The 15,895-nt window shown below is 38.6% G+C and overlaps 1 protein-coding gene across 1 annotated transcript in view; it reads right to left on the bottom strand.

Annotated features, from left to right (window-relative positions):
* TRPC4 (transient receptor potential cation channel subfamily C member 4) overlaps positions 1-15,895 on the bottom strand; it is a 166,907-nt gene that overhangs the window by 19,717 nt on the left and 131,295 nt on the right. Inside the window, exons 5-6 of the mRNA XM_031465903.2 lie at positions 12,183-12,322; positions 2,760-3,073 (exon numbers count right to left, since the gene is read on the bottom strand). Coding sequence (XP_031321763.2) covers positions 2,760-3,073; positions 12,183-12,322 — 454 coding nt within the window. The remainder of the gene's footprint in view (positions 1-2,759; positions 3,074-12,182; positions 12,323-15,895) is intronic.

The raw sequence follows: 15,895 nt of genomic DNA, 5'->3' as shown, positions 1-15,895 counted from the left end.
TTTTTTTAATTGTATAATAAAATTTTAATGGTAGGATATGAATGTAATTATTTATGTATTGACTTATTTTGCTGGAGCTGTTCAACTCTTCAGGAGGCAAATTATCATGAAGATTTTGGGGTGATTAACCTCAGTCAGCCCTTGACTTGCCAGGAGATTGTACATTGTGAGGAGCTGACCATGTATTTTTATTTTTATTTTTCAATGTATTTTATTTTTATCGATTTATTTATTAATAAAATATTAATATAGTTTATTTATTTATTTTTAAATTGAAGTATAATTGATTTACAACGCTGTACTAGTCTCTGGTGTGCAGCATAGTGATTCAGTTATACATATGTATATTCTTTTTCATCATAAGTTAATACAAGCTATTAAATATAGCTTCCTGTGCTATCCAGTAGGGCTGGTTGTTTATCTATTTTGTTTGTAGTAGTTTGACCATGTTTGCCTTTTTTCTTTTCTTTTCTTTCTGGAACATGTATTCTTAAAGGACAACCAGATGTCAGGTTATAACATTGTCAGGGAGAGTTTAATCTAATTTGCCGGCCCCAAACAAAGGCCACTAGAAGTTCTTTTTCGAAAAATTCCTCAGAAAAAAAGTAAATTTGACCCAAGGCCATGAGGTCTTTATTTTTAGTAACTTTAAGGACAATTTCTAAAATTAATGACAGTGTCATTGGATCCAATGTGAAATGATTTTGTTCTTTTTTTCTAAATAGTGTATCTTCTCACTGTGAATATACATATATAATTCAACTGGTTTTCCCCTGACGTCAATAGCAGTTCAGAGAGAGAGCAGAAGTTACATAACATGAGAGATACAATAAATTATATAAAATGTTGCCACATAAATCCCGTAACAGTTACTTTCCTAAATGTTCAAACGAGAAGGTGATGTGGAATAAAAGAATGGTTATGGCTGACTAATACTGATTTGCTTTTGTATAAATAAGAACTATTAATCATTAAGAAATATTAGCAAACCCATTGGCAAAGCATTTATTTACATTGTTAATTAAAATTTGAAAATGAGAAAATTCAAAACAAGATGACATTTTGTGATTAACTCTGAATTTCATTCTTATTTTTATTTTCCTTTCATTTTTTTCAGTAGAATGAATCAGAAGTAAAATTGGCAGGTTAGTTCCACTTAATCGGAATTAAAGAAGATCTGAGGTGGTAACTGAGTTCTGGGTGCTGTGTGGAAGTTCCTTCTGGATGACAAAGCATGGACTCAGAAGGAGGTGGCAGCAGATATGGATGGGGTGGCCTCGGCAAGCACTTTGCATCAGGGCACAAAGTGCAAAACAACGGCGGATGGTGAGAGACGGAGCCTGCCAAACGGCCCTCCATCAGAAACCCAAGAGGCCAGCCAGAAGACAGACACCATCCAAGAAATTTGTCAGAAGCAGCTTCCAATCTATGAAGGGGGAGGTTGGTGGATTCCACCATTGTAAATCCCTGGTCCTCGTTGCCACAGGCAAATGCCCAAGTCAAGGATCCCAAGTGGGTGGAGAAGGACATGGTCTCATAGGAAAACTGAGACACAATCCATGGCCATTAGTCACCAGGATGTTGCTGCAAGAGGTTTCCCTGAACTGGGCAAGAAAAAGCCCCAGGAAGACGACAAGGCTGAGCAGGCTCGTTGGGCTGGGGGACCGCTGCTTAAGCCCAGAATAGACGGGCTGGGAACAGGCCATGAAAGGACACGGGGGAGCTGAGATGAACTTTGTTTTCTTTATGATCCATCATTTGTATCAAATCAATTTCTGAATGGATTTGAGGCAGCTAAGGCTGTGATGAAAACTTATGTACAAATAATCAGATGCTGGTGAATTAAAATGGGGTTTTTTAATACTGGGATGAGAGAAAAAACATATGCAGAATTGAACCAACAAGAATATTTTCACCAAAAGTGATTCTGCTTATTGATTTCCTCCCACTTGAGAAATGACTGTACTCTCTTAGATTCCATAAAATTCTGTAATGGCTGCCTGACTTTTAAAGTCATCTACAAAATGACCACGTGTTCATAGGTGTTCACTGTGTAGAGAAAAATCACTTAACTTCTTAATTCATCTGTAAATTCACTGCGTGTCTCACAGTGGCCTGTGAGCAGGGAAGCAGGGAAGAAATGGCAGTGGACATGGAGAGGCGTTTTCTATCAGGGCTGTGTGAGCGAGGAACACGGTGGTCATGAACCTGTGCTGTTAACGAACCTGACTGTGAGAATGACCAGAGCTCGACACGAGACAAGTCCAGATGCTCATCAAATGTAAGAGCACAGAAAGTTTCACGTGCATCATAATAATGGTTTAGATTAGCCTTAGGTCTCTATTTTGAATTGTTTCTGCCTGCTTAGATTTTTGTGTAGGGAACCCCAGGATAAAAGAGACATGTAAAAGGACTTTAGTATCTGGAAAACGCCTGAGAAAAGATTAAAAAGCATTTGGATTTTCTTCCATGATTGGTTTTACATACATTCCCTCTCTTAATGTCCTTGTAAGCTGTCAATGGACACAAGTTTCCTTTTTATTTCACATTTTAAAACAGTATATATAACTGTCTTTTATATGAGGTCATTTAAAAGAAAAGACCATTTTACTAAAACTTAAAATAAATGTACTGGATATTTCTGTTTCTGCACTAAGCACATTTTTTTCTTTGCAAGCACTTGTCACGGTTCAAATTCAATATGTAATACACTCAAAATTCTGCCCAACATTTCCGACAGAAATGTCTGTCCGACTTACGTTGAAAATGCATTGTTCTGCTTTTCACATCGTATGCCTTTGCAGCTTAACCCTTTTGTTTCTTCGTAATAGAAGTACAACTGATTTAGGCCGTTTGCAAATGCTAGCAGCACCAGGCAGTAGATGAACAGAAACTTCAGAATGTCCAGGAGCATTCTTCCCAGAGAGATCTGCAGGGGCCCCAGGTGAGAATTTGCAGTGAACAGTGAGATCAGGCGCAGGGAACTGAATATGTTTGCAATCGCAAATAAAGCTTCAGCCACCAGAGTGGGGTGCCACATGTCCCACGATTCTCGGGGATTAAGAGCACTGTACTGGAGGAAAGAGAGAAACAAAGGGAAAATAAAACATAAAAGAAGCGCATACAAACAGATAACGTCAAGTTCGGGCCAGGGTGATTTCTCAGGGAGGTCCAGGACAGCCGCTGCCTATTGTGCAGAAGCTGTGTCCCCCTTGATGGGGACAGCAATACTAACCCACCCCCAAAATAAGAATTTAGTAACGGAAGTTATAACTTATGAGCTTTAATCACGGTGACCTTCCTGGTCTGTCCTTGCCCATTTGTGATGTTTGTGAATCTGTGAATTACATCTGCCCTTGATCTTTCCAGTGGAACTTAGAAAAAAAAAGGAAAGGAAACTATTACATATGAAAAAGAAGAGTCTGATTTTACTTTGGGGGAAAAAGACCAATAGGATAATAACAAAGAAAACTACATTGTAAAGGAAAACAATTGCATTTTAATCAAAATCAATGGCTTCACTTACCATACTTGGCACACCTGCCTATTGTAGAGGAAGGCCTGTAGGATACAAATCCCGTATAAAGGAGCGGAAGTGATGGTGTGTTGCCTTGGATTATAGTAGTGACTAGTGTGGGCGTAACCGTGAGTGGTTGGTATCTGTTACATCTTAAATGTACAGAAAACCTAACTTGGAAATCATGCCATCAGTCAATGAATTGCTAATTTTTAATATTTAATGTGTAGAAAGTGTGATACTTGTCTGGACATTTTAATTAGATAAACTATGTGATTTGAGAAAAATACTTGCTACATTAAACTTTGACCAGCAATTATTTTAAAAGTATGATTTAATTAAAATGTCAGCTATGAATTATTAAGCTATGTAAAAAGCACAATGAAAGTTGTCCTTTGTCTTGAGGTAAATTTGTATCCTTACCAAAAAAAAAAAAAAGTCAAATACACTCTTTGAAATATCACATTATGAACCTCTATAATTAAACCTGTGTAAGAACTGAGCAATAAGTTGAATTCTCTTCTTCATACACGTCACTAAAAATTCATCTAAACAATTGCATCTTTTTCCTAATGATCATGTCAGGAAAAAAAAGTGTACTCCTGTGTAAGTCCCATCAGACTGTTCCCCTTCCGTTTACATTAGTTTATATCAAAGACCTTTACAAATGTTAATTAATTCTCTTGAAACTAGTAGACAGTATATTTTAAATCTCCCTACGGAGAAAATACAACACAAGCTCTTGATTTTGCTCAACACTCAGACTCCTGCTTGAGTGACAATTTAAAACAATCAAGTTGGAATTAGAAGAGAATTATTTTCTATTTTTAAATCCTGATGACGGTTCTTGAATATTCCCATGCATAACTTCAGCATAAATGGCTGAGGACTGAAGATACAGAAAAAATTTAAGTTGTTGGTGGTGTTGATTATAACAAGTATCAGAGTAAGGGTTTGTGGTACCCAGCACTACCTACTTCTCTCCACTCCCCACCCCAACCTTGTACTTGCCACTATTTCCTTCAAAGACTAAGATAACATTCACCTTCCTTTTCTCATGTCTCTTGAAAGACACACACATTTTAGTGGAGAACATCTCCCCTTCTGTTGATGGCTAATTGTATTTCTCTCTCTCTCTCCCTACCTAATCCAGCTTAGGACCACATCTCAGAATGTACAAAATACTAAATGGTGAGCATTCTTAAGGATGTGATGGGTTTCTTGAAATTTCGCACAACATTTAACACAGTGCCCTGCATATCATAGATGCTCAAGAGACATTTTCCCCCATCAAGTGTTCATACATAGTCCAGTGATGAGGACAGGGACAGCTAATTATAATAAAAATGCTTTAAAACATTAACACATTAACACAAAAGTGCTGTGGGATTAAAGAAGAGAAAGTGATGAATTCTATCTGGGGCTAATGGGGCCAGCAACGGATAGAGATGATAAGTGGTTCAAGCTCTAATCATCCTCCGAAGTCATGCAGTCTACTGGAGATGCCTTGTCTAGGTCTCACAGCCAGTTGGAGCCAGTTGGATGTAGAATCCATCATCACATGGTGACCGGCTGCAGCTCTGCTGCTGACTTACTGTACCTTGGAACCCTTCTTAGCAAATTATCTCAGCTGGGACTTGCAAAATCGTAAGAGGAGGGTTTCCCATTTTACAAATCAGAGACGCTAGCTTCTGCCCCAGTGGAATCACCCGAGTCTAACTCAGAATCCAGCACTTCTGTTAAGTGTTGAGAAACAATGCTACGTGAATACGTTCACACTCCTGCATGGTCAGGACCTCCTGAAAAATATTGCTGGTATTCGGGTTAAAAGATATTTGAATGGCAAACAAGCCATGGACGCTAAAGACAGGGACCCTCCTGAGAAATTGAGAAACATCTCCCCTGGTACCACCTGCTTGCATTCTAAGAATAAAAATCCGAGGGACCTGTGCCTCCGCAGAGAGAATCTGTTTACTTTAGGAAGTGAAGGTCTTTCTCTTTCCTTCTCTAGGGGGAAGGTGGGCAGTTGACACAGCTGCACTGAATAAGCACTGAGATCCATGGTTTCCCAGTTCCTCTCCTGTGGTACAATCGCGTGTATGTGAAGGATACATCTGGTCGCCCTGTGGGGTCCTGGAGCACAGGGAACCAGGGCTGGGATTGTTACGTACGTAAATTAGGTACGTAAGTAATTTGTTTGTTTTCTGACCCAGAAACCTTGTTTCCTGTCAGGAAGAAATAGAGATAGGAACATTTAGTAATGATCTCTTGATTTCATTCTTTTAACTTCTACCTTTTAATTTCTTTTTCTCTCATTCACATCTATGTACATTTACCTTAGGTCTTTAAATATAAGCATTGTTTTATAAGGTGAATTTTAAAATTCTTACAAACCAGGCTGTTCTGGGACTTTGTAGAGAACAACTGTAATTCTTTAGTTATTAAATGTGTTTTCCACAGCCAGTTTCAGGAATTAAAAGATTAAGTTGAATTTTAAAGTTTGCTTTGATGCTATTTGCTAAAAATTATCCATAAAATCTATACTCCCATTTTGTCTTTGCTTGTTTGCCTGCAGCCATGGTGATGACTCTTGTCAGTGTCCTTTGCAGGTTCCTCTTCCTCACTTTCCCCTTCAATGTTGAGTTCGAGTCTCAAGATTCCTCTCTTCTCATTCTGTCTACACTCCCTGGATGTTTCCTGTGATTTCAACTGTCAGTTATTAAGCTGATGACTTCCAATTGCACGACCCAGCCCAGACATCTCACCCCACAGCCCTATTTGGTATTCTGCTGCCTCTTGACTTTTCCTCTTGGATATTTCACAAGTGTCTCAATCTCACAGGCCAGCATTATTGAAACTCATCTTTTCATCCTCAAACTCCTCAAGGTATGCTTTCTGATCTCCATGAATGGCAGCAAATGCCCCAAGGCAGAATTTGTGGTTGATCCTGGAGTCTTCCCTTTCAAACCCCCAGTCTTTACACTGAAATCTTATATACGTTGCTTTCCCTTCTACAGGGGTATCCTCTCTGTTAACAACAAGCACCTCTATTCCCCACAGAAATAATGATAATAGCCCAGTAACTGTTCTTCCTGTCTTGAGCCTTATCTCACCAATCGTCCATTTCCTCCAGTATCATCTTTTAAAAGGGCCAATCAGACCATCACATATCCTGCTTAATGTTCTCCTGTGACTGCAATGTCCTCCTGATAAAATTCTGACTTCCCAGCACATCCTATGAAGCTTCTGGAATCTGGGTTTTGACTTCCTTTCAAGACTGACCTGCCACTTGTACCCAATTAGGTACGTACGACAATTCCCAAATGACCCTCACATGTTCACCAAAATGTCTCTTCTATGAATACTGGGCCCTTTGTCTAGAATGGATTTAAATTCTAATTCTTTTGATTCTTCAGCTGTTACTCATTTATCAAATACGTGTTGAGTCCCTACTGGGTGTCAGACACTATCTTCAGGGTTCACAGTCATGATCAAACAAGATATAATTCACGCCCTGCAGGCTGACAGTACAGTGAAGCAGGTGGATATTAAATAAGGAACGCTGATCCTCCCCTTGAGAAGTACTCTAGACCACAGAGGAGTGGACACTGGGGCCCCGCTGACCAGAGCAGGTAGTGCCACATTAGAGAGACAGACCCAGAGTGACCTTACCCACCTCTAGTCCTTTCAGGACCATCCCTTCCTGTTCTCCTTTCCCGCAAGGATTCACTTTCTAACATAAAACGCTTGGTCTTGCCTTAAGCCTTCATTTCTATTTCGATTCTTTTTAAGACACTTGCTCCTTTGCTGACCTACAAAATAGAATATTTACCCTTGGATTACTTGTCAGATTTCCATGCAGGGCGCTTTGTCTAAAGCATCTTTGATATTGGACATCTAGTAGAGTGTTTTATATGTGATAGGAGCTCAAGAAGCCTAGGTTCTAGGGTGAAGAATCACAGACATATTCAAAAGCATGGTTGTTAGAAAAGACGGACCGTTTGTAGAAATGTGAGTATCTTAATACAGCTGGAATGCAGAGGGCTTGGGAAGAGTGATGACTCAAAGAGGAAGTTGAATCCAGGTCATGAAGACATCAGCAGAAGTGTTAAGAGAGGAAGATGGATTCAATCATAATGTTGGGTTATTAAGTTCCTTGAATATAGGAAAATATAGGTATAATGCATACTTATAAAGGTCAAGGAATCAATCAAAATGAGTAAAGCTTAAGTTGATGCAAATTGAAAGTATTTTCATACGAAATTAAATAGAAAATGTAGGCTGTTTTTAATGTCTGATTTATAAGGTGAAAACCTTTCCCTTTCTACAAATTGGTTAGATCATTAAGTAGGGAGAGACAATAAGAAGGCATATGATTTTCTCCTGTGGTAGATAATACTAGATCAAACAATTAGTTTAAATATCTACAGCTGTCTGCCATAAAACTAAAGAATACTCAGAAAATTTCATAATTTGGAGAATACACTACCATTACAGCATTTCTGAAATGGAAACCACATCTGCCTTCTTTCCTGCTGATAAGAATAAGGGAGATCAATGAGAAATATTTAGAACTATGTAGAAGAATGGTACTATGAAAAATTCGACCATGACTATTAAAATAAAATGTTCCTATTCATAGTAATTTCGATTTTTGAAAATGTTATTTATATTACATGTTATGTTACATAGTGCCCAAGACATAGGAATTTAATCATTTCTTCCAAATAACTGAAGATAAAAAATATAAAAGACAAGTTGTACACATGGAAAGGGACTGCGGAATATTTAGGGGAAAACCAGTCCTAATGCAGGTGAAGTAACATTTTATAAGTGTGCCCAGGCAGCCACAAGCCCTGGATTAACTCACATTTTATAGGTGCTGAGAAGAGGGAATGACTGACAAACCATCGCCTTCAAACATAAAGAGCAAATTAAAAACAAACAAAAAGAAGCTACAATCCATGAGCTGTGAATCAAGGCAGTTAAAGAGGGACCACAAAGCCTGTGTGGAAGGAGGAGATTACTGAGGGCTCAAAACTTCAGGGCTCTCTTTGCACAAGGTAACACTATTGCATTTTAAGAAAAATTTAAACCAACCGAGTGCTTCTGTTAAGAGCTATCCCGTGGCATTAAATGTGTTTATTAATGTAATCTTCACACACATCCTATGGGATTTGATTATTAGTGTCATTTTACCAATAAAAAAATTGAGGCAGAGATTAAGTAACTTGCCCCAGATCACACTGGTAGGACGACAGTGGGACAGGCAGTAGCCATATCACGCATGGATCAGAGCCCAAACTATGGCTTTGGTTAGAAGGTCTCTTTTGTATGTTTAAGAAAAGAAAAAATACCCACTCCAGGTGAGTGAATTGTAAGAGGATGAACCAAATCAGCCAGTACGGCCCTTCGGCCTGTTCTAAGAGGTACTCCCCCTGGAAGAAAGGGTTTTTACAGTAAGGGCTGACAGTTCATTTGGTCTGGACCCATGGCTTGGCCACAAAGACCTAGGGTGAGATTTGTGTTACTGCTGATGCACCTGCAGATGGAAGGTAAAACCCGTGCAGCCCCAGCAGGGATCCCAGTTGTATCGAACTCCTTGGTCATCCTGTCTGCATCATGCTAAGGAAAGTCTTTACCTGCGAGCAGCTTCAGGCATTCATCATCATTTGACTCATTCTCTGTTTAAATCTCATTCATGGCTCCTCTTTATGCGAAGGGCAAAATCCAAATTCTATCACAGGATATGGAAGGTCCTTCCATCCTCTCCCTGCCCCCATTTCCTGGATCATCCCTCCGAGATGCTGACTTCCTTTACACACTCAGACTCTTGCCCACTGTGTCTTTTCTCCCTGGAATGAAAGCGCGTGTGTGTTCGTGTACATGGTAGATGTCCACTCACTCTGCCCTAAATAATTGCAGAATGATGCAGCAAAGTTTGGTTCCTTCCTTGATGCTGCCGTAGCCCCTGTTGGGGACCTGACCACATTGTAAGGTCTTTCTGTGCATTTCTCTTTCCTTTCTGTGAACTGCTTAAAGGGCGGGGGCTTTGAAGCTCAGGCATCTTTGCATTCTCAGCAAACAGATGGAGAGCTGGTGTCTTAGTGTGACCTCATACGTTCCTGTTGATTGATTCACATAACGACGGTTTGCCTTATTTATAGCAATCTCTTTTTGGACACTAATAAAGTGCCTTTTCCTGAAATAGTAAGTTATAATTTATTAAAAACGAGCAAGAAAAATGGAATGATAGAACACACACAAAAAAAAAGGGTAAGGAAGGGTGAGTCAACAAATCAGTTTGACATCACAGACTCCCAAAGTAGGTGTTCTTTTGACTAGCATCATCACTGAGCAGATAGTACAATTGAGCCCTATTTTAAATCACTTGCCCTAATTCACCTAGGTTGCACCTAGTAAAGGCAAGCGTGAATTCAGAGCTCCGACTCTTTCGCAACTAAAATAAAGCAAATGAAGAGGCCCAATAAAGACCTTCCAAGAGGCAAGTCCAACGGACTCACAGTATAAGCAGGAGAAGGAACAGGGGTGAAAGAGACAGAAGGATTAATCTTGTACACTGACTGTCTAACCGGCACTTTAAACGTATTGATCCATTTACTTCTTATGCCAACAGCATCGGGGAGACATTGTTACTTTCCTTACTTTACAGGAGAGGCACAGAGGAGTGAAGAAGCAGGTCCAGGTTCACATCACTAGCAAGTGATGGAGGAAAGTACTGGGCCCAGGAAACCAGGCTCTAAAGTGCATGCCATTAGCACTACCCATGCAACTCAAGCCTTAGTCACACAAGCGAATCATTCAGAAACAACATCTCATAAATTATATTTACAATCCTAGCTGAACTCCTACAACCAAAGTGCATCAACAAACTGCATATTTTCCGAAGAGTCTGTGTTATCTCCATCATCGTCATCTAAGGTAATTTCTGTGTACGTTTCCATCTCTCTTTTTTCCCCTCTTCTCTTTTCCTCTTCATCCCTTGGGGTGGGTGAGTTGAATTTTTAACATAAATTTTCCCCTGGTGTAGTATAAAGCACAACGTTTATATTTTAATATTCAAATAGATGTTGCACATGAAGAATTTACATTTGGAGAAAATTCAAATCCAGTATCTAAAACCATCCAGGCAAAAAATCCGCAAGTATCCATTAATTTATGTAACTGCACCCAATAGATAACAGAGTTCTTATATACAAAAATATATTTGTACTGTAAGTAAAACCATATCAATGGAATTTATAAAAATATTATATTTCTTAGAATAAATATTGTATGAGAGAGGTTCTTTTTGGAATCAGCCCCATGCTTCTCTGAGCTGCAGAATAGAATCTGACAGCCCGCGGCTATTCAAAGTATCTTCCTTAGACCAGCAACATCAGTATCACCTGATGAATCTGTAAGAAATGCAAATATAGGCCCCTCCCTAAGATTTCTGATTTAGAATTTCTGGGATTGGAGAACAGGAGTCTGTGTTTTAGGAGATATGCACTTAAAAGTTATAAACTCAAAAACAGACTGTCTATCTCCCAGGCAGATACATAACCTCCTAGGTTCACATGGTACCTTCTGTCATCTTAATAAGGTCCTCAGGCCATTCATCCTAATGCAGATAGGAAAAATGATCAGAACGTCTTTCCATTCTTAAAACACAGCTTGCTTTCCATGAAATTGGGAGAAAATGCTCGGTCTTAATGTTTTGGCAAGTGCTGGAAACATTTTAACTGAACAATTCGGGAGACAACTTTGGGCAAATTTGACCCTGTTATAGCTGAACATGGCAGGAGCCACGAGTTTAAGAACGAGACTAAATGAATAAGAGTTCACTTACACATTAGCATTTTCCAGTTCAGATCATTAGAGTGCATGAATTATTCATGTACACCCCCATTAAATGCTCTTTATTTTTTTTTTTTACTAATTCACGAATCATTTAGAAACAAAATTTTTACAAAGAGAAAAGGAAAGAGGGGGGAAAGAAAGGCAGGAAGGAGGAGATGATAGTACTTAGGTTTGAAAAACATCCTCCAAAGTACAAAATAACCCCAGCTGTCATTGCAGAACAAAACCATTTTATGTAAATTATGTGATTTGGGATAAGACTGATGTTGTACAAAATGTGGGGGAGTGACGGGTGTGTGAGATTTCAGGCACTGTCATGTTGAATGGGATGAGAAGAAAGAAATTATATTCTGCTCTAATTATATCAAACGACATTAGCTTAAACTGAAATAATAATTTCAATGTTTTGAAAGAGTAATATTTTGATCTATGTAATTTCATCGGTTAGTTGTAACTGATAAAAATAGATTTTGGTTACTGAAATGCGAGCGATGTTTGAGGTAGAGTTTCGTTAGAAGTGGAAAGGTTTAGAAACTAGTGCAGTTATCGTGAATAATTTTGAGGCATCATTCAGTTTAGATCCCTCCAAAATTGAGTGACAACTTCTAAATGTTTATTAAAATTGGTTTTATGGCTATAAATTGTATTATCTATATGTTTTATTCCTATTGATAAAGTCATGAGCTGACAAATTTCACAGACAGCTAACACTCTGGGTAACAGTGTTAATAAAAATAATAGCAATGGAAGGTATGTCAATACTTATCAGAACTCATTTCCCCCAAAAATAAACAGTAGTTACCTTTACAAATGCAACGATTTTCAAGGAGATTGTTGCTAAATATAAGGAGTTCATCACAAAATCCATTAGATTCCACCAATCATGGATGTAATCTTGAAGTCCACCATCCCACATTTGTTTAATTTCTCCCCATATAAAACCTGTAATTATAGAAAGATTCATATAAGGGTGATTTTCAATCAAATCACTAAAAACAGAGATATACAATTAGGAATTAGAGAATCTTGGAGCTGTGAGAAACTATATAGTTACACTAAATGCAACATCTATTTTTAATAGGTAGTAATAATTGAGTCCCAGTCAGATTTTAAAACTTTCAGAACACTTAGTTAATTTGTAGAGAATTATCTTGGGGCCACTTCACTTTCTTCTCTCCATTTGATAAATTCATAAGAATGTGCAATTTTGAATCAAACTGTAATCCCTCTATACCTATATATTTTTCCCACGAAAAATATCATAACATTGATTTGTAAACAGATACTTTAAGACATTTTTCCCCCAAAGTCAAAATGACTCAGAGATTTATGAAAAAACAGCATATCTAGTTCATGTAACTGGCTCAATACCATTAAGCAAAGTACTTTGTTGTGCTTTTGTAAACAATTAGCATCTTCAGAGATCTGATTTCAGTTCTGGATAAAAGACTCGTAATATTCATGATACTTCATTAAAAGACCTTGTATCTAATAATAGCTTTAAAGTGACATCTGTGGAAAATACAAATCCCTTTCCTTTATTATGGTCATGTTTCTAATAGGAAATATTTTAGTTTCAAATTCCGGAAAGTATTTACCAAATGTCACTGTACATCATTATTCTATTTCCATAATCTAATTAAAATTTTATAAATCTATTTTTAGAGCCAAATGATGAGAAAGAGATCAAAATATCTAGAATCAGGAAATATTAAAAGGATAAATATGATCTTATAATCACATTAAAGCAAGCAAACAATGGCTCTTTTAATATGACAGTCTGAAATGTCAAATGTGTGTAGCAGTTTCACATGTCTTACACCAGAAGCAAAAAAAAAAAAAAAAAAAAAAGACAAAAGTCACATAGCTATAGAATCAGAACTTTTTATGACCCCATCGGAGGGGTGAGAAACCAAGGAACCTATACTTCAAAGGAAAGCAGGTTCCTGCAAAAAGCATCAGCTCACCTGCGGCTGAGTGCAGGTGAGACACACGGGCACCAGACAAGAGAATAAGGTGATTTCAGAACAAACGTCTTAAACAGACTTCTAAAGGCTGAGTGCGCGCTAGTGTGAGAAGCTAGAACCCCCGGGACACAGACAGGAGGGGGGTGTCCACTCACTTGTAAGCTCTTTTCCGTAGACCCCACCACTGCTCAGGAGGCTGGTTCTGGCGGGGAGGCACAAAGTCCCACCCAGGCACCTCTCCTCCAAGGAGCAGAACACGTTAGCCGAGTGGGAGAAGAGGAAACAGCCCTGGGCCCCTCTTTCCTACCTGTCTTAGTTCAGGCTGCTATAACAAAGCATCAGATAAACAACAGAAGTTGAATTCTCTTTGTTTTGGAGGTTACAAGTCTAAGATCAGGGTGTCAGGGTCAGGGTCCATCGAGAGCCCTCTTTCTTGTTGCAGACGGCTGACCTCTCTTTGTTCCCTCACTTGGCAGGAAGAGAGCAAGCTAGCTCTCTGGTCTGTCCTCATAAGGGTGCTAATCCCATTCATGAGGGCCACCCCCTCATGACTCTATTGCCTCCCAAAGGCTCCACCTCCAAAAAGCATCACCTTGTGGGTCAAGATTTCATTGTGTGAATTTGGGGGGCACAAAGACCTGTGGTCCATAGCACCACTCTAAGCAGAAGAGTATGGTCGGCTGAAACTGACTGCAGCAACAATGAAACTCAAACTCAGCTCAGTTCCTGGCAATATTGCCTCAAATTCCTGCACTAATGTCCTAGCAAATGAGGCATGTGCATTTCCTGGTATAAACTCTATATGCTTCTGTCTAGCCTTCTGCACAGGCAGAATAAATACCTTCACAAAATACACACACGAGCAGATGCACACCATGATACACCATATTCAAACTGTTCAAAAAATAAATAAAAAATATTGAAGGTGTGGGGATTGGGGGTGGAGTGGAAATAAGAGACACATTGCATTCAAAGGAAAAATATAAGACTGATATCAAACTGTCTGAAGCCATGCAGGACAGAGTGATCGCATTCAAGTGCTGAAAAGAAAAAAAAAGGTCAACCCAGAATTTTAAACACAGCACAAATATCTCTCATAAATGAAGGTGAACAAAAAAAGTTTATGTTTTAGGGGTAGATTAAAAATAGAGGAATATAATAAAGTATTCATTGTGATATATTGCCAATAAACGTGCTTGAAGATTTTCACAATAAAACTTTGGAAGAAGTAAAAGCATATTCAACTCTATGGTCCATAATTATTTAGTGAAAACTAGCAATAGTTACTTAATATTATTAATGAAGTTTCACTTTCAAATTTTCTTACATTGAAATTAATAACCCAGACAAGGACTGATTTCAGCTGAATTAATTATGGAGTGCATTTTAAAGTCTGTTGTAGGTTACCGCTTTATTCTAGAGTTGGTGTTTACAACCTAGCTTCCCCTTTGAGTTTTCTTTCATAAATAAATCTCTCTTGAGAGTGCAGATAAGTCTGGAGAATAATTGAGGAGGTGTAATGTTCACTGTCTCCATATTGAAGAAGTATATGAGATCTGAATAAGAGAGGATGCATGCACAGATTTTAGAGCTTGTGGGAAATTTACAATTTACATCATCTAATGCGGAAAAGTGTTCATGTATGGAAACACTGTCCCCTTCCACATTCGTGGTGCTTTTTCCTACAGCATGTGGGTATCATCTCAGAATCCAGCACACAAACAAAACCTACATAAGGTAACTAAGGACCAAAAAGGCCATGTGACAGAAGCTATACTCCTGGTTAATGGAGAAGCCAGAATTGGACCTCAGTGTCCTTCAGCAGTGGCTCTTTGACAACACTTTCTTACTCCTGAGATTTCACAGCATGACGTATTTGTTTTGTTTTGCTCTAAACTCTGCCAGTTCCCAGAGATTAGAAGACGAGTGCATTGCAATTGTTGATTGAAAACAAGCATTTCAAGTTAACTTTTATCAGAAGGCACAGTGATACGAACAGACTGTGTCAGGTGAGCAAGGTGCCAGGCTCAGCTCCACTAGCAATCAGCTTCATGATCTTAGACAATCTCATCCTGTTCAGTTATCTCATTTCAAAAAAAGTTTTAATTATAAGCAGAATTCTGTATATAGAGTCATATTAGATGTATAATTCTACCTTAATGGTATTAATAGCCAGATATTGATTCTTCCTGTTTGGATTATCAAAATTTTATGAAAACCAGTCATCGCCATAGCTGCTATGAATGATCAAAAACTGCCCTGTTCCAGAGGGCAGAGAATTGCTTTTATCTGCCCCAGAAAGCAGAACTTGGATCTTTGATATGAAAGTTATAGAAAGGCATGGAAGGGGGATTCCCTGGCAATACGAGTTTGTTCCAGAGCTGGAATGGATCACCCTGTGTGGTTGAGATTCCAATCCAGAGCCTGGAGCATCTTCCATCAGTCAGACGACAGAGAAATTCTAGCAATGAGTGGAAACCTGTTCCGCCTGACCTCTAAAGATTGTTTCAACTCTATGAATTTGTGAATCTGGTATTTTCAAAATTTG

The sequence above is a fragment of the Camelus dromedarius genome, chromosome 13 (assembly GCF_036321535.1).
Source record: "Camelus dromedarius isolate mCamDro1 chromosome 13, mCamDro1.pat, whole genome shotgun sequence".
Taxonomy (NCBI): domain Eukaryota; kingdom Metazoa; phylum Chordata; class Mammalia; order Artiodactyla; family Camelidae; genus Camelus; species Camelus dromedarius.
The sequence above is the reverse complement of the archived record's forward strand: the minus strand, read 5'-3'. Positions and strand labels throughout refer to the sequence as shown.